At 38.9% G+C, this 19,109-nt stretch overlaps 1 protein-coding gene across 1 annotated transcript in view; it reads left to right on the top strand.

The window, feature by feature from the left end:
- Window positions 1-19,109, top strand: part of LOC128662824 (protein MTSS 1) — a 734,156-nt gene that overhangs the window by 56,823 nt on the left and 658,224 nt on the right. The window contains exon 2 of the mRNA XM_053716804.1: window positions 9,204-9,265. Coding sequence (XP_053572779.1) covers window positions 9,204-9,265 — 62 coding nt within the window. The remainder of the gene's footprint in view (window positions 1-9,203; window positions 9,266-19,109) is intronic.

The raw sequence follows: 19,109 nt of genomic DNA, 5'->3' as shown, positions 1-19,109 counted from the left end.
TTAGTTGAATGATATATTCCGTGTTGTGTGATTATTTTATTAGGTTTATAAAGCTGTTTAGTATTTAAAGTCTTCATTTCAAAGCTTTAAAAATTATGTATTAGGTGTTACTTATGTCAATTTTGAGAGGGGCCTGGAACCTATCTCCCTCACTTCCCATTGACTTACATTATAAACTGGGTTTCAATTTACAACGGTTTCGATTTACAACCATTCCTTCTGGAACCTAACCCCGGTGTAAACTGAGGACTACCTGTACATAGTATTTATCTGTAACGAATTGCTGTATTTCAAAAGGTCTACACACAAAATAAGATACTTTTTCAAAGGTTGTAGACTACAAAACATTGGGAATTTTGCTATCTAAATGCCAGTTTTAAATGCTTAAAATATCTGAGTATTGTTTATCTTCTCTACTTTGCAATGGCAAGTTTAAAGGGACAGTAAAATCAAAATTAAACTTTAATGATTCTGAATAAACACATTTTAAACAACTTTCTAATTTACTAATATTGCAAAATTTGCTTCATTCTCTTGGTATCCTTTTATGGCTTGACAAAGGGAGACACTGGTGCCTTAAAAGTAGGCTCTGGTGCCCGTGTTTAGAGTCACCATTACACTTATGTGTACCCCCCACTTCCCCTCGCTCCTTGCCAAAAGCCCCACCTTAAAGGACCAGTCAACACAGTAGATTTGCATAATCAACAAATGCAAGATAACAAGACAATACAATAGCACTTAGTCTGAACTTCAAATGAGTAGTAGATTTTTTTTTCTGACAATTTTAAGTTGTCTATTTCCACTCCCCTTGTACCATGTGACAGCCATCAGCCAATTACAAATGCATACACGTACCATGTGACAGCAATCAGCCATTCACAAATGCATACACGCCTATTCTTGCACATGCTCAGTAGGTGCTGGTGACTCAAAGTTTAAATATAAAAAGACTGTGCACATTTTGTTAATGGAAGTAAATTGGAAAGTTGTTTAAAATTGCATGCTCTATCTGAATAATTAAAGCTTAATTTTGATGGAGTGTCCCTTTTAAATGTGTAATTTTGCATGAGGTCAATCTGTCTATCAGATGGCTCCTAAATTTATTCACTGGCATCTAGATTTTAGAACAAATTTGTTGAGCGCTGTGTAATTTTAAAAGCATACCTAGGTAGGCTCAGGATTAGCAATGCTTGCTGCTGATCGTTGGCTACACATTTATGCCTCTGAGAACCTGCCCTGTGTAGAATGTTGCAACTACCCTATTGGGCCAATTGGAGAAAAAAGTTTTGAGACTTAAAGGGACACTCAAGTCAAAATTAAACTTCAAGATTCAGATACAGCATGCAATTTTAAACAACTTTCCAATTTACTTCAATTAACAAAATGTGCACAGTCTTTTTATATTATTTACACTTTTTGAGTCACCAACTCCTAATGAGCATGTGCAAGAATTCACTGCATATACGTATATGCATTTGTGATTTGCTGGTGGTTGTCACATGATACAGGGGGAGTAGAAATAGACATAACTTTGCAATTTGCATAAATAAAAAGAGAGAAGCGCTCAACCTGGGAATGAACAATAGCATAACAGCTTGTTCTATGGCTAGTTACCACCCAAGAAGCAGCCTCTTTCTCCAACATAGGTGTGTCCGGTCCACGGCGTCATCCTTACTTGTGGGATATTCTCTTCCCCAACAGGAAATGGCAAAGAGCCCAGCAAAGCTGGTCACATGATCCCTCCTAGGCTCCGCCTACCCCAGTCATTCTCTTTGCCGTTGTACAGGCAACATCTCCACGGAGATGGCTTAGAGTTTTTTAGTGTTTAACTGTAGTTTTTATTATTCAATCAAGAGTTTGTTATTTTAAAATAGTGCTGGTACGTACTATTTACTCAGAAACAGAAAAGAGATGAAGATTTCTGTTTGTATGAGGAAAATGATTTTAGCAACCGTCACTAAAATCCATGGCTGTTCCACACAGGACTGTTGAGAGCAATTAACTTCAGTTGGGGGAACAGTGAGCAGTCTCTTGCTGCTTGAGGTATGACACATTCTAACAAGACGATGTAATGCTGGAAGCTGTCATTTTCCCTATGGGATCCGGTAAGCCATGTTTATAAAGATCGTAAATAAGGGCTTCACAAGGGCTTATTAAGACTGTAGACTTTTTCTGGGCTAAATCGATTCATTATTAACACATATTTAGCCTTGAGGAATCATTTTATCTGGGTATTTTGATATAATAATATCGGCAGGCACTGTTTTAGACTCCTTATTATTTAGGGGCTTTCCCAAATCATAGGCAGAGCCTCATTTTCGCGCCGGTGTTGCGCACTTGTTTTTGAGAGGCATGACATGCAGTCGCATGTGAGAGGAGCTCTGATACTTAGAAAAGACTTTCTGAAGGCGTCATTTGGTATCGTATTCCCCTTTGGGCTTGGTTGGGTCTCAGCAAAGCAGATACCAGGGACTGTAAAGGGGTTAAAGTTAAAACGGCTCCGGTTCCGTTATTTTAAGGGTTAAAGCTTCCAAATTTGGTGTGCAATACTTTTAAGGCTTTAAGACACTGTGGTGAAAATTTGGTGAATTTTGAACAATTCCTTCATGTTTTTTCGCAATTGCAGTAATAAAGTGTGTTCAGTTTAAAATTTAAAGTGACAGTAACGGTTTTATTTTAAAACGTTTTTTGTACTTTGTTATCAAGTTTATGCCTGTTTAACATGTCTGAACTACCAGATAGACTGTGTTCTGAATGTGGGGAAGCCAGGATTCCTATTCATTTAAATAAATGTGATTTATGTGACAATGACAATGATGCCCAAGATGATTCCTCAAGTGAGGGGAGTAAGCATGGTACTGCATCATTCCCTCCTTCGTCTACACGAGTCTTGCCCACTCAGGAGGCCCCTAGTACATCTAGCGCGCCAATACTCCTTACTATGCAACAATTAACGGCTGTAATGGATAATTCTGTCAAAAACATTTTAGCCAAAATGAACACTTACCAGCGTAAGCGTGACTGCTCTGTTTTAGATACTGAAGAGCATGACGACGCTGATAATAATGGTTCTGAAGGGCCCCTAACCCAGTCTGATGGGGCCAGGGAGGTTTTGTCTGAGGGAGAAATTACTGATTCAGGGAACATTTCTCAACAAGCTGAACCTGATGTGATTACGTTTAAATTTAAATTGGAACATCTCCGCATTCTGCTCAAGGAGGTATTATCCACTCTGGATGATTGTGACAAGTTGGTCATCCCAGAGAAACTATGTAAAATGGACAAGTTCCTAGAGGTCCCGGGACTCCCAGAAGCTTTTCCTATACCCAAGCGGGTGGCGGACATTGTTAATAAAGAATGGGAAAGGCCCGGTATTCCTTCGTCCGTCCCCCCCATATTTAAAAAATTGTTTCCTATGGTCGACCCCAGAAAGGACTTATGGCAGACAGTCCCCAAGGTCGAGGGAGCGGTTTCCACTTTAAACAAACGCACCACTATACCCATAGAGGATAGTTGTGCTTTTAAAGATCCTATGGATAAGAAATTAGAAGGTTTACTTAAAAAGATGTTTGTTCAGCAGGGTTACCTTCTACAACCTATTTCATGCATTGTCCCTGTAGCTACAGCCGCATGTTTCTGGTTCGATGAGCTGATAAAGGCGGTCGATAGTGATTCTCCCCCTTATGAGGAGATTATGGACAGAATCAATGCTCTCAAATTGGCTAATTCTTTCACCCTAGACGCCACTTTGCAATTGGCTAGGTTAGCGGCTAAGAATTCAGGGTTTGCTATTGTGGCGCGCAGAGCGCTTTGGTTGAAATCTTGGTCAGCTGATGCGTCTTCCAAGAACAAGCTACTTAACATTCCTTTCAAGGGGAAAACGCTGTTTGGCCCTGACTTGAAAGAGATTATCTCTGATATCACTGGGGGTAAGGGCCACGCCCTTCCTCAGGATCGGCCTTTCAAGGCAAAAAATAAACCTAATTTTCGTCCCTTTCGGAGAAACGGACCAGCCCAAAGTGCTACGTCCTCTAAGCAAGAGGGTAATACTTCTCAAGCCAAGCCAGCTTGGAGACCAATGCAAGGCTGGAACAAGGGAAAGCAGGCCAAGAAACCTGCCACTGCTACCAAGACAGCATGAAATGTTGGCCCCCGATCCGGGACCGGATCTGGTGGGGGGCAGACTCTCTCTCTTCGCTCAGGCTTGGGCAAGAGATGTTCTGGATCCTTGGGCGCTAGAAATAGTCTCCCAAGGTTATCTTCTGGAATTCAAGGGGCTTCCCCCAAGGGGGAGGTTCCACAGGTCTCAGTTGTCTTCAGACCACATAAAAAGACAGGCATTCTTACATTGTGTAGAAGACCTGTTAAAAATGGGAGTGATTCATCCTGTTCCATTAAGAGAACAAGGGATGGGGTTCTACTCCAATCTGTTCATAGTTCCCAAAAAAGAGGGAACGTTCAGACCAATCTTAGATCTCAAGATCTTAAACAAGTTTCTCAAGGTTCCATCGTTCAAGATGGAAACCATTCGAACTATTCTTCCTTCCATCCAGGAAGGTCAATTCATGACCACGGTGGATTTAAAGGATGCGTATCTACATATTCCTATCCACAAGGAACATCATCGGTTCCTAAGGTTCGCATTCCTGGACAAGCATTACCAGTTCGTGGCGCTTCCTTTCGGATTAGCCACTGCTCCAAGGATTTTCACAAAGGTACTAGGGTCCCTTCTAGCTGTGCTAAGACCAAGGGGCATTGCTGTAGTACCTTACTTGGACGACAGTCTGATTCAAGCGTCGTCCCTTCCTCAAGCAAAGGCTCACACGGACATTGTCCTGGCCTTTCTCAGATCTCACGGATGGAAAGTGAACGTGGAAAAGAGTTCTCTATCTCCGTCAACAAGGGTTCCCTTCTTGGGAACAATAATAGACTCCTTAGAAATGAGGATTTTTCTGACAGAGGCCAGAAAAACAAAACTTCTAGACTCTTGTCGGATACTTCATTCCGTTCCTCTTCCTTCCATAGCGCAGTGCATGGAAGTGATCGGTTTGATGGTAGCGGCAATGGACATAGTTCCTTTTGCGCGCATTCATCTAAGACCATTACAACTGTGCATGCTCAGTCAGTGGAATGGGGACTATACAGACTTGTCTCCGAAGATACAAGTAAATCAGAGGACCAGAGACTCACTCCGTTGGTGGCTGTCCCTGGACAACCTGTCACAAGGGATGACATTCCGCAGACCCGAGTGGGTCATCGTCACGACCGACGCCAGTCTGATGGGCTGGGGCGCGGTCTGGGGATTCCTGAAAGCTCAGGGTCTTTGGTCTCGGGAAGAATCTCTTCTACCGATAAATATTCTGGAACTGAGAGCGATATTCAATGCTCTCAAGGCTTGGCCTCAGCTAGCGAGGGCCAAGTTCATACGGTTTCAATCAGACAACATGACAACTGTTGCGTACATCAACCATCAGGGGGGAACAAGGAGTTCCCTAGCGATGGAAGAAGTGACCAAAATCATTCTATGGGCGGAGTCTCACTCCTGCCACCTGTCTGCTATCCACATCCCAGGAGTGGAAAATTGGGAAGCGGATTTTCTGAGTCGTCAGACATTGCATCCGGGGGAGTGGGAACTCCATCCGGAAATCTTTGCCCAAGTCACTCAGCTGTGGGGCATTCCAGACATGGATCTGATGGCCTCTCGTCAGAACTTCAAAGTTCCTTGCTACGGGTCCAGATCCAGGGATCCCAAGGCGGCTCTAGTGGATGCACTAGTGGCACCTTGGACCTTCAAACTAGCTTATGTGTTCCCGCCATTTCCTCTCATCCCCAGGCTGGTAGCCAGGATCAATCAGGAGAGGGCGTCGGTGATCTTGATAGCTCCTGCGTGGCCACGCAGGACTTGGTATGCAGATCTGGTGAATATGTCATCGGCTCCACCTTGGAAGCTACCTTTGAGACGAGGCCTTCTTGTTCAGGGTCCGTTCGAACATCCGAATCTGGTTTCACTCCAGCTGACTGCTTGGAGATTGAACGCTTGATCTTATCGAAGCGAGGGTTCTCAGATTCTGTTATCGATACTCTTGTTCAGGCCAGAAAGCCTGTAACTAGAAAGATTTACCACAAAATTTGAAAAAAATATATCTGTTGGTGTGAATCTAAAGGATTCCCTTGGGACAAGGTTAAGATTCCTAAGATTCTATCCTTCCTTCAAGAAGGATTGGAAAAAGGTTTATCTGCTAGTTCCCTGAAGGGACAGATTTCTGCCTTGTCTGTGTTACTTCACAAAAAGCTGGCAGCTGTGCCAGATGTTCAAGCCTTTGTTCAGGCTCTGGTTAGAATTAAGCCTGTTTACAAACCTTTGACTCCTCCTTGGAGTCTCAACTTAGTTCTTTCAGTTCTTCAGGGGGTTCCGTTTGAACCCCTACATTCCGTTGATATTAAGTTATTATCTTGGAAAGTTTTGTTTTTAGTTGCGATTTCTTCTGCTAGAAGAGTTTCAGAATTATCTGCTCTGCAGTGTTCTCCTCCTTATCTGGTGTTCCATGCAGATAAGGTGGTTTTACGTACTAAACCTGGTTTTCTTCCAAAAGTTGTTTCTAACAAAAACATTAACCAGGAGATTATCGTACCTTCTCTGTGTCCGAAACCAGTGTCAAAGAAGGAACGTTTGTTGCACAATCTGGATGTTGTTCGCGCTCTAAAATTCTATTTAGATGCTACAAAGGATTTTAGACAAACATCTTCCTTGTTTGTTGTTTATTCCGGTAAAAGGAGAGGTCAAAAAGCAACTTCTACCTCTCTCTCTTTTTGGATTAAAAGCATCATCAGATTGGCTTACGAGACTGCCGGACGGCAGCCTCCCGAAAGAATCACGGCTCATTCCACTAGGGCTGTGGCTTCCACATGGGCCTTCAAGAACGAGGCTTCTGTTGATCAGATATGTAGGGCAGCGACTTGGTCTTCACTGCACACTTTTACCAAATTTTACAAGTTTGATACTTTTGCTTCTTCTGAGGCTATTTTTGGGAGAAAGGTTTTGCAAGCCGTGGTGCCTTCCATTTAGGTGACCTGATTTGCTCCCTCCCTTCATCCGTGTCCTAAAGCTTTGGTATTGGTTCCCACAAGTAAGGATGACGCCGTGGACCGGACACACCAAAGTTGGAGAAAACAGAATTTATGTTTACCTGATAAATTACTTTCTCCAACGGTGTGTCCGGTCCACGGCCCGCCCTGGTTTTTTTAATCAGGTCTGATAATTTATTTTCTTTAACTACAGTCACCACGGTATCATATGGTTTCTCCTATGCAAATATTCCTCCTTAACGTCGGTCGAATGACTGGGGTAGGCGGAGCCTAGGAGGGATCATGTGACCAGCTTTGCTGGGCTCTTTGCCATTTCCTGTTGGGGAAGAGAATATCCCACAAGTAAGGATGACGCCGTGGACCGGACACACCGTTGGAGAAAGTAATTTATTAGGTAAACATAAATTCTGTTTTTTGCTCAAAATGTGCCTTTCACAGAGAAGAACTTTCCTGAAGCATATCAGTCTGATCCTGACTTCACAGTACAGTCCAGCCCCGAAATACCAGGCAATCCCTCTCTGAACGAGAGAAACAGCAAAACCCCAGACGTACGTTTCGGCATATGTAAATATGACCCTGGGGATAGTCTCCCTAAGGGTGATGGGGGAAACCCAGACGTGGACTCCTTGCCCAATGTGCTTAGAGGGATATGGCTGAACCTCACTGACGTGGCCCAAAGGAGGCCGAAACGATCGTCTGGGGTTGTCATGTTCCTTGTTCAGAGGAGAATTGCCTGGTATTTCGGGGCTGGACTGACCATGTCGGCGGGATCAGACTGATATACTACAGGAAAGTTTTCCTCTGTGAAAAGCACAATTGGGCAGAAAGAAGCTTCTACCAGGTGGCAACCGGGCCTTAGAACAAGCTATTGATGCTGCTGTTCGTTCCTGGCAGACTGCTTCTCATTCTGTTTTGCATATAACTTTGCAATTTATTTAACAAAAATCTACTACTCATTTGAAGTTCAGACTAAGTGCTATTGCATTGTTTTCTTATCATGCATTTGTTGATTATGCAAATCTACTGTATTGACCGGTCCTTTAAATTATAGGCAAAGCAGCCAAAATAAATAAAACAAAAAATATTTATTTGAAATGCATAATTGGCAAGAATATTGAGGAGCTACACAACGGTGTTTCTATAGAAATATAAATAGAATAATCCAAAAAGGTAGGAACCGGAAGTAAATATTTTTTTTTTTTTGTGCTGTAACTTTGTTGCTCTCCTGTGGTGGATCCAGCTAAATTACATTTTGCAATCTTTGTTTCTGCCAAATAACTATATAGTGTTACTGCAGCTAAATATGCCCTTCACGCTGGCTTTTTATCTCTAAAAAATAAAATAAAAATATAATATCACAGTGAGTGCTGCGCTCTTCATCTGTGCACCCTCTGATTTTGCTAAACAAACCACAGCTGTAAAAAAGTCTTAGTAAAAGCAGCAAGTTTAGGAGGCCTGGCTAAAGCTTGGATAATTTATATGGCAAAAATGTGTATGGTTAGTTAATTGCTGCTCTTTTTTAGTAGAGTATTCATTTGTTTCATTTTCCCCCTGAAAATTGTGAAGTAATGCTGCCTAAAAATAAAACTTACAGTATTAAGAGTTCCTACTAATGTTCACTGTTAAAGGACCACTAAATACAGATGAAATGCATAATTAAAGGGATAGTTTACCCAAAAAATGTATCCACTTTAATTTGTTCCCAATGATCCGCTTTACCTGCTGGAGTGTATTAAATTGTTTTAAAGTATTTCCTTTACCCTTATATTATCATTTGAAATAGTTTAATTAGTCTGTGGTATCCTCGCCTATTCTGAAAGTTTTAAATAAATTTGGCAGAAAAAAAAAATCTACACGTTATTTGAAATCCAGAGTAGGTGTTATTGAATTGTCTTTTTATTATGCGCTTGTTAATTATTTAATTGTACTGTATTTAGTGGTGGTATATATATATATATATATATATATATATATATATATATATATATATATATATATATATATATATATATATATATATATATATATATATATATATATACTTTCCCACTAGGGTATTTTGCACTAAAATGTTTTCTGCAATAATATATATTTTTTTTCTTCTTTGCTTCATACAGTCTAGTTACCCAACCTGGGAGGATTTCGTCAATAAAGCCATAAAGCTACAGTCACAGTTAAAGTGAGTATATATTTTCTTTTCCCTCTTCTACAAAGTTCTATTCCTGCTTTTAGTCCAACAATCTTATGTTCCTTGGTTTATTTTTTTAATGTAAACATGGTTCTTGGATCCATTGACTATGGCGAAGACACCGTCTGAACTCCAGTTTTTTTTAGTTGCCAAGGGTTTATGAATAGCAAAAGTTTAATTATTGTGCGTCATTTAATTACAAAGTGTCAAAACTATGTCTGGGCAATTTGCTTGGTAGTTAGAAAGGAAAATTCTATTATTAGTCCTTGGTACAGGGTAGCGTAGCTGTGCACTTAACCGCTTCATATTAACTGTGAGCATCATACTCGTTTATACTCTGAATATGAATTTATTGGGATATTCATATGTTCAAATAGCCACCTTCAGACATGTTTGAACAGAATATTCTTGATTTTTTGTTTTTAGTCTGATTCAGATAGAAGAGCATGCAGTTTTAAGAGCTTTTCCACTTGACTTCCATTATCAAATTGAGCCCAGTCTTTTTATATGCACATTTTCTAATGCACTAGCTCCTACTGAGCATGTGCAAAATTCCACAGTGAATACGAATAGGAGTCTGTGATTGGATTATTGCTGTCACATGATATAGGGACCGGCAAATTGTAAATACATGCAGAATAAATTTTGAAATATTTGTCAGAAAAATTCTACTGCCTATTTAAAATTCTGAGTGCTATTACATTTTTTTGTAATCCACTTGTCCATTATGTAATTCCTTTAAGTCCTAATTTTGCATTTTCTTCAGAAGTAAAAGTGATGATCCTTAGAATATGGCCAAAGCGTGCCATTAAAAAGGAACTTTAATAAATGCTAGAATTAATGCAAAAATTAGCCAGAGAATAATATTTAGATGCATTTTAGTTATCAGTGAAATATTAAAGGGCTAATCTAGTCAAAATTAAACTTTCATGATTCAGATGGAGCATCCAATTTTAAGCAACTTTTCTAATTTTACGCCTATTATCATTTTATCTTTGTTCTCTTGGTATCTTTATTTGAAAAAGCAAAAATGTAAGCTTAGGAGTCAGCCAATTTTTGTTCAGTATCTGGGTAGTGCTTGCTGATTGGTGTATAAATGTAGCCACCAATCAGCAAGCTCTATCCAAGTGCTGAACCACAAATGGGCCAGCTCCTAAGCTTGCATTCTTGCTTTTTCAAATAAAGATACCAAGAGAACAAAGAATTGATAATAGGGGTAAATTAGAAAGTTCCTTAAAATTGCATGGTCTATCTGAATCCTGAAATAAGTTAAAGGGACAGTCAACACCAGAATTGTTGTTGTTGTTTTTAAAAAAAAAAAAAGATAATCCCTTAATTGCCAATTTCCCAGTTTTGCATAACCAACACAGTTATAATTATACACGTTTTACCTCTGTAATTACCTTGTATCTAACCCTCAGTAGACTGCCCCCTTATTTCAGTTCTTTTGACAGACTTGCAGTTTAGCCAATCAGAGCTGTCTCCATGGTAAATTCAAGTGCATGAGCTCAATGTTATCTATATGAAACACATGAACTAATGCTCTCTAGTGGTGAAAAACTATCAAAATGCATTTAGATTAGAGAAGGCCTTCAAGGTCTAAGAAATTAGCATATGAACCTCCTAGGTTTAGCTTTCAACTAAGAATACCAAGTGAACAAAGCAAAATTGGTGATAAAAGTAAATTGGAAAGTTTTTTAAAATTACATGCCCTATCTGAATCATGAAAGTTTTTTTTTTTTGGACTTGACTGTCCCTTTAAATGGATACTGAATCCAAGTGTTATGATTGTGGTGTCTGCTCATCTAGTTCTCATTGGAACTAGAATACTCACAATTTTGAGTGGTAAATTAAATAAAAAGGTTGCAAAATGTTAATGCAACATTTTTCAGCTCCACATAATTAATCATTTTATTACTGTCTTAAAGTGTTTAAAGGGACATTGTAGTACAAAAATCACATGCTCTAATTTCTGTACTTTTAGCGCTAAATCACATTCAAGATTTTGAGTTATAACCCCCGAAAGGGGTTAAAAACAAAGTACCACTTGGAAGCCACAGAAAACTTGAAGACTTGTAGAATAAGTAGTGCTAGAATCATATGCTGTAATTATTTTAGAGCATGCACTAAATTGTCCCTTTTAAAACAGAGCACAAGAAAAACTGTCCCACTATAGGATGTATATAGGATATGGTATTTCTGCTTCTTTGTGACAGGGTAAGGACTTACGGACTTATGTTTCTATGTCGCGTTTAACAGACACATTACTCTCTAGTCTGATTTAGCAATGACAACACATGGCCTTAAACCACACAATGTTAGTGCAGATGACAACCATTTGTCGTTATCCAATTGGTAGGGGTGCACTTTCAGAGCGGTTTGCACCCCCTGCAGTGTTGGGTGGTTTACAAGGTGTGGCATCAGCTTGGACCTCAGTTTGGGGAATTCGGACATGGAACAGTGAAGCAGGAGAAGGGAGCTGGGTGGGTGGGTGCATATGAAAACCCCTTAATTCCTGCAAACTACCAAGACACACTGTTGTAATTATAACAGACACAAACTGTACAAACTGACTTCCAATATTTTCCTACTGTCTTGAAATAAATTAACATGAGTGTGAACGTTTTGAATGCTCTTAACAACGTTAGGATGTTCCATGCCGTCCTGAAAACATTGTACCTTAACAACGTTAGGATTGCACGAAACGTCCTATCTTCTGTGGGCCCCCTGCTCCCCCATAAAACTTATAACTTTGATCCGATGCAGCCAGTCATACTTCAGCTGCTAAAAAAGTCAAAAGATGTGTGAGCACCTAGTATAACCGCTCAGTCAATTTACTTGTTAATAAGTAATCCCAAACTTGTATAACACCAAGATGGAAATGTCTCTGTAAACTGACTCACCCCTGGCTGCAGATTGTTGCCGGTTTCTTGCCTCTTTCTGCTGCTCGCAGAGTATGGCCCGTCCTCAGAGAGCTGGTTTATTCCTCCGGGGCAGTGGGCTAATACAGATCAGTGCCCCTTTCTTGCTGCCTCCGGCTGGTGTTCCGCTCTCCTCCTGGGTCTCGCTCCACTCGCGGTTACTCGGCGTCTGACGTCACCGGCCTGCTCCTTCTCAGCTGTTCAATCAGCTGTCAGAATTATCCAATGGGCGCTGGCTGGATCAACAGTTGTAGCGGTTACAAGCTACCTCCGTGCAGGCTCCGTTTCAGTGAATTCCAGAGTAACAAAGTGATGAGCTGCACCAGGGTACTTGTTAAAAACTTTTATTGTCGGTCACAAAAACTTCCTTCCAGAAGCATCATTTCACAACAATAATACAGGACATTGTGATGTGTATAGAAGTCACCCAAAGAGCTTATTGCTGACGCGTTTCAGCCTGTACCGGCCGTAATCGTAGCATAATGCTCATAATCCCAATTCACCTTTAAATCCCTTGTGCTAAATTGTGATTGGATAAAACAATTATCCTGGGCGGTTTCTATGAACACACCTATTATGTATATACATCAATACAAAGTACTATTTCTTTATAAACAATGATAAGTAATAAGAACATTAAACATTTGCTTATACTCAGATGAATTTTTGGTTGGGACTAAAAGTATTTTGCAGCCTTAATCTTATGGTTCTAGCTTTTTATTTATTTTTATTTTTATATATTGTCATAACTTTTCCTGATTAGACTTTCGAGTCCCTTTTTAGATTGTAGGAAAATTGAGTCAAGACAAACAGGAAAAAATCTGCCCTAATATGCTGTGTCTTCACAAATGCTTTATTTTACTTAGTCTATCCCTTTCTCTTTACTGGGAACTAATGTTGCCAGACATAATCCAAACACAGACAAAAATAATAAATAAATGAATAGGCAAGTGCTCTTATTCCTAATATATGTTTGTGAATTCTTTTGAATTTTTGCTCAAAAATACCAAACAAATACTATCAACTTAACTTAAATCCCTAGTTACAAATTCCAAACTTTAAATTTTAAATTCCAAATTTTCAAACTCCAAATTTTAAATCTCAGACATCAAAATATTAATATGAATTCAACTTTTTATCTCTGAAACCTTAATTTCAATCTCCACTCAGAGGGTGTTTTTGGATACACAGACCCAAGACTATTTATTCCCAGAAATTGATTATGTCAAATTCTGAATTCAGACCTGTGGGGATTCTAGTTCTGAGTCTGTGTATCCAAAAGGCTTCCCTTTTGGCTAGGAGTTTGTCTCTGTCTCCACCCCTTGCCTTACAGGTTACTTGTTCGATAATTGTCCACCTCATTGTATCCGCTTTTTTATTGTGCATCAATTTAAAATGCTGCACTAATGGTGTTGTTAGTTTTCCTGCTTTTATATTAGTTACATGTTCACGTATTCTGTCCCGTGTTTCTCTAGTTGTGAGTCCTGTATATTGGACTCCACACTGTGTGCAGGTCAGCAAATAGATCACATAAGTGGCTCGACAGTTCAGGCATGAATAATGCCTGAATTGTTCACCTGTTGCTGTACTCGAGAAGCCTTCGCCTCCCTGTAAGAACCCACATGCTATACACAATGTATAGCTGCATTTAAAGACCCCTTTGAATCTTAACCATTTTGTGGTACTTATTTGTGTGGGAGCTAGAATGTTAGCTAACGTTTTCCCTTTTTTGAATGCAATCTGCACCCCTTTGATATAATATCACTAAGATCATCATCAGCTGATAACATACGAAAATGCTTTTGTATGATGTTGCAAATCTGATGATATTGGTTGCTATATCTAGTGATAAAGGAAACACCTTCAAAACCATCCTTTTTCATAGGCTTCTCTGAGTTTAGAAATTGTAACCTGTTTGTGTTGGCTATCTCTAATCTGGAATTAGATACTTCCTTTCTCTTGTAGTAATGGAAGTTTGCCCCCTCCTATGCCAACCTGTTCATGGGCTGGTGGGAGCTGTCCCACATCTATGGAGATAGTGGACCCTGGAAAGCAAAGATCCATTACTACAGGAGATACATAGATGATCTTCTGATCATCTGGGAAGGAAGTGAAACAGAAGCTGAGGACTTCCTAAGACATCTCAATAGCAACACAGCAGGGATAAAGCTAACACATGAGTTTAATGCTACACAACTTAACTATCTTGACGTAACATTAATGAGCAAAGAGCACAAAGTGTTCACAAAGGTGTTCAGAAAACCTATTTCAGGAAATACACTGCTCCACGCCAGAAGTAACCACCCTAAAAGGTTTTTTCGATCGGTCACAAAAGGGCAGTTTATACGCTTAAAGCGCAATTGTACAACTCAAGAGGAATTTAACATACAGGCTTTAGAACTAGAAGACCGTTTATGCCAAAGAGGGTATAAGAGAAAGGAAGTATCTAATTCCAGATTAGAGATAGCCAACACAAACAGGTTACAATTTCTAAACTCAGAGAAGCCTATGAAAAAGGATGGTTTTGAAGGTGTTTCCTTTATCACTAGATATAGCAACCAATATCATCAGATTTGCAACATCATACAAAAGCATTTTCGTATGTTATCAGCTGATGATGATCTTAGTGATATTATATCAAAGGGGTGCAGATTGCATTCAAAAAAGGGAAAACGTTATCTAACATTCTAGCTCCCACACAAATAAGTACCACAAAACCTGATCAATCATCATGGTTAAGATTCAAAGGGGTCTTTAAATGCAGCTATACATTGTGTATAGCATGTGGGTTCTTACAGGGAGGCGAAGGCTTCTCGAGTACAGCAACAGGTGAAAATTCAGGCATTATTCATGCCTGAACTGTCGAGCCACTTATGTGATCTATTTGCTGACCTGCACACAGTGTGGAGTCCAATATACAGGACTCACAACTAGAGAAACACGGGACAGAATACGTGAACATGTAACTAATATAAAAGCAGGAAAACTAACAACACCATTAGTGCAGCATTTTAAATTGATGCACAATAAAAAAGCGGATACAATGAGGTGGACAATTATCGAACAAGTAACCTGTAAGGCAAGGGGTGGAGACAGAGACAAACTCCTAGCCAAAAGGGAAGCCTTTTGGATACACAGACTCAGAACTAGAATCCCCACAGGTCTGAATTCAGAATTTGACATAATCAATTTCTGGGAATAAATAGTCTTGGGTCTGTGTATCCAAAAACACCCTCTGAGTGGAGATTGAAATTAAGGTTTCAGAGATAAAAAGTTGAATTCATATTAATATTTTGATGTCTGAGATTTAAAATTTGGAGTTTGAAAATTTGGAATTTGGAATTTAAAATTTAAAGTTTGGAATTTGTAACTAGGGATTTAAGTTAAGTTGATAGTATTTGTTTGGTATTTTTGAGCAAAAATTCAAAAGAATTCACAAACATATATTAGGAATAAGAGCACTTGCCTATTCATTTATTTATTATTTTTTTCTGTGTTTGGATTATGTCTGGCAACATTAGTTCCCAGTAAAGAGAAAGGGATAGACTAAGTAAAATAAAGCATTTGTGAAGACACAGCATATTAGGGCAGATTTTTTCCGGTTTGTCTTGACTCAATTTTCCTACAATCTAAAAAGGGACTCGAAAGTCTAATCAGGAAAAGTTATGACAATATATAAAAATAAAAATAAATAAAAAGCTAGAACCATAAGATTAAGGCTGCAAAATACTTTTAGTCCCAACCAAAAATTCATCTGAGTATAAGCAAATGTTTAATGTTCTTATTACTTATCATTGTTTATAAAGAAATAGTACTTTGTATTGATGTATATACATAATAGGTGTGTTCATAGAAACCGCCCAGGATAATTGTTTTATCCAATCACAATTTAGCACAAGGGATTTAAAGGTGAATTGGGATTATGAGCATTATGCTACGATTACGGCCGGTACAGGCTGAAACGCGTCAGCAATAAGCTCTTTGGGTGACTTCTATACACATCACAATGTCCTGTATTATTGTTGTGAAATGATGCTTCTGGAAGGAAGTTTTTGTGACCGACAATAAAAGTTTTTAACAAGTACCCTGGTGCAGCTCATCACTTTGTTACTCTGGAATTCTCTATACTTCAGCTGCTGTCCAGATACAAGTTGTTAAAAAAAAAAAAAAAAAAAAAAAACCATCAGCAGTGCTGAGCAGCTGAGGTAATGCTTTGCCTTTTACTGTGATCTCATGAGATTTCATAGAATTTACTTAAAGGCATAGTCTAGTCAAAAATAAACTTTCATTATTTAGAGCATGAAATTTTATATATTTATTTTTTATTATAGATCCAGCAGTACAACATTAAAAAAATAAACATAAACCAACAGTTCATGCCTTGCAAGGCCATTAATCAATACACAGAAGAGAAAAAAAGAAAAAAAAGAAAACTATTCTGTTAATTCTAATGATTCACAGTAATAAAAAGAGAAAAAAAGAACATGACTCTTGAAGTTAGGCTTATACTTCTGCTGTGTGCTGCTAAGATCATTTTCTATCATTATGGCCTAACCCCCCCCCCCCCCCCCAAAAAAAAAAAAATTCCTTCCTTCCCCCCCTGATCCCACCCTCTGAGGGAGAGAAACGAGGAAACTATGAGTTCAAATAACAGAGAGTAGAGAGGGGGAACCGATAAGGCTAAGTTAGCCTTTTTACTCGTTATCCAACTTTCCAAGGTTATTACCAGATACCCAAGAGTACTAATTCGGAGTTTCTAAATGGGAATATCAAATCATTTATCTCAGTGGAAGGCAGTGATTTAATGAACACTGACCTTTTACTAAAAAATTGCCTGATATCTGATTCATTGTCAAGGTTAGTGTCCCTATGTTCTGATAAGCATTGTTTTTTCAAACAATTTTTAATCTCTGGGATAGATGGAATTGTTCTCATTTTCCATTTTTTGAAAATAAGATATCTGACTGCCAAAATGGACATAGTTATCACTTTATCATTTGGTTGATGTCCATTTTTGTTCTTTAAACCGAATATAATCTGTGTCTGTGTTAACCCCGGAAGGGAGACTTTAAGGGATTTGCTAAGCCAGAACTCTAGTTTCCACCAGAGGTATCTAATCTTAGGGCAATTCCATAGCATGTGCATTAAGTCTGCTGCAGGGAGTGAACATTTCGGGCATTTGTTGAAGCTAAAATTGCGAATTTTGCAGCCTTTTTCAGGGGTAAAGAGTGAGTTGTGCAAGAGTTTAACATGGATCTCCCGCCAGGTAGCTGATAGGGTAACCTGTGCAACTTTCTGAATAGATGATTGTATGAATTTAGTGTCAATATTAGACTGAGGTATCATCCGTTTCCAATCTGCGTAGAGCATGCAATTTTAAGCAACTTTCTAATTTACTCAGTTTATCAATTTTTCTTCGTTCTCTTGGTTTCTTTTTTATTTTAAAGTTGGAATGTAAGCTTAGAAGCCATCCTATTTTTGTTTCAGAACCTGGGTAGCCTTTGTTCATTGGTGTCTAAATGTAGCCATCCAATCAGCAAGTAGGAGTAAATTAGAAAGTTGCTTAAAATTGCATGCTCTATCTGAATCATGAAAGTTTAATTTTGACTATACTATCCCTTTAAACTGAATAGGAAAATAACATGACTGTGCCCGCACATGACAGATGCACATTCCCTAGCAAGTCCTGGGACAAGCATCCTGACTGGCTGCTTAAAGTCTCTTTACAGTGGGGTGTGAATACGTTTTCATTTATGAAGACTGAAGTGGGCAGGACCAATATTTGACCCTGTTACTTCCCAAATACCAGTAAAACCTATACATGGGGGGTATTGCTGTACTCGTGGGACATTGCAAAATACAAATATGGGTGTTTTATTGCAGTAAATCCTATCAGGGTTATAATAGTCCCACAAAAAAATGTGGAAAAAATAAAATTTCTCACACTTCATTTTATTTATAATAAATTATAGTACATATAAAAATATTTGATGTAAAACAAAATCTATATTTGTCCTCTAAAAAACGATATATAAGTGTGGGTGCACTTATTGTGAAAGAGGTAAAAATTATGGTTTAACAAACATATTCTAGGTTTTGTTTACGTCCATAACTTGGAAACTTGGCTCCGTCCTTAAGGGGGTAACAACTTTGCTGCCATTGTTTTTCAATAGTCACACTGCACCCACTTGCCTCGTTTTGAGGAGCCAATCCAGACTTGTTACTGGGTAGACAAAGCTAGCCAATATAATTTTGTTAGTAAGGGTTTGTTTTGAAGTTTCTTAGCTAGTCATCTTCTAAAGCCACATAGGGACATATAAGTAGCAGGGTTTAGGTATACAAAGCCTGCCATGTGCACTATTGGCTCACAAAATTGGTAAGCTCTTATTTAAATTATAGGAAAGGGGGTGGCGCAAAATAAATAGTTTATTGCAAAGTTGTTTGTAATATGAATATGTTGTAAATCTCAAAATGTTTCATGTCCCTTTTTAGTAGAAACATTTTGGCTCAAAGAAATATATTGCAAATATGCTTCTTTTCAAAATGATTTACAACAAAATGTGCCTGAGTGCATTTCAATCATATCCTTCTAGAATATAATTGAAAGAAGACACATTCTATAATGTCTCTTTAATGAAACCACTTCAGAAGAGGTTTTAGCAACCAATTGGAGCATAAGAATGTATGCCTACAACTTTTACACTCACCTGTATCCTCATTTCTCCAACATAGGTGTGTCCGGTCCACGGCGTCATCCTTACTTGTGGGATATTCTCTTCCCCAACAGGAAATGGCAAAGAGCCCAGCAAAGCTGGTCACATGATCCCTCCTAGGCTCCGCCTACCCCAGTCATTCTCTTTGCCGTTGTACAGGCAACATCTCCACGGAGATGGCTTAGAGTTTTTTAGTGTTTA

The sequence above is a fragment of the Bombina bombina genome, chromosome 1, assembly GCF_027579735.1.
Source record: "Bombina bombina isolate aBomBom1 chromosome 1, aBomBom1.pri, whole genome shotgun sequence".
Lineage (NCBI taxonomy): Eukaryota > Metazoa > Chordata > Amphibia > Anura > Bombinatoridae > Bombina > Bombina bombina.
Note: the sequence above shows the minus strand (reverse complement) of the source record. Positions and strands in the feature narration are given on the sequence as shown.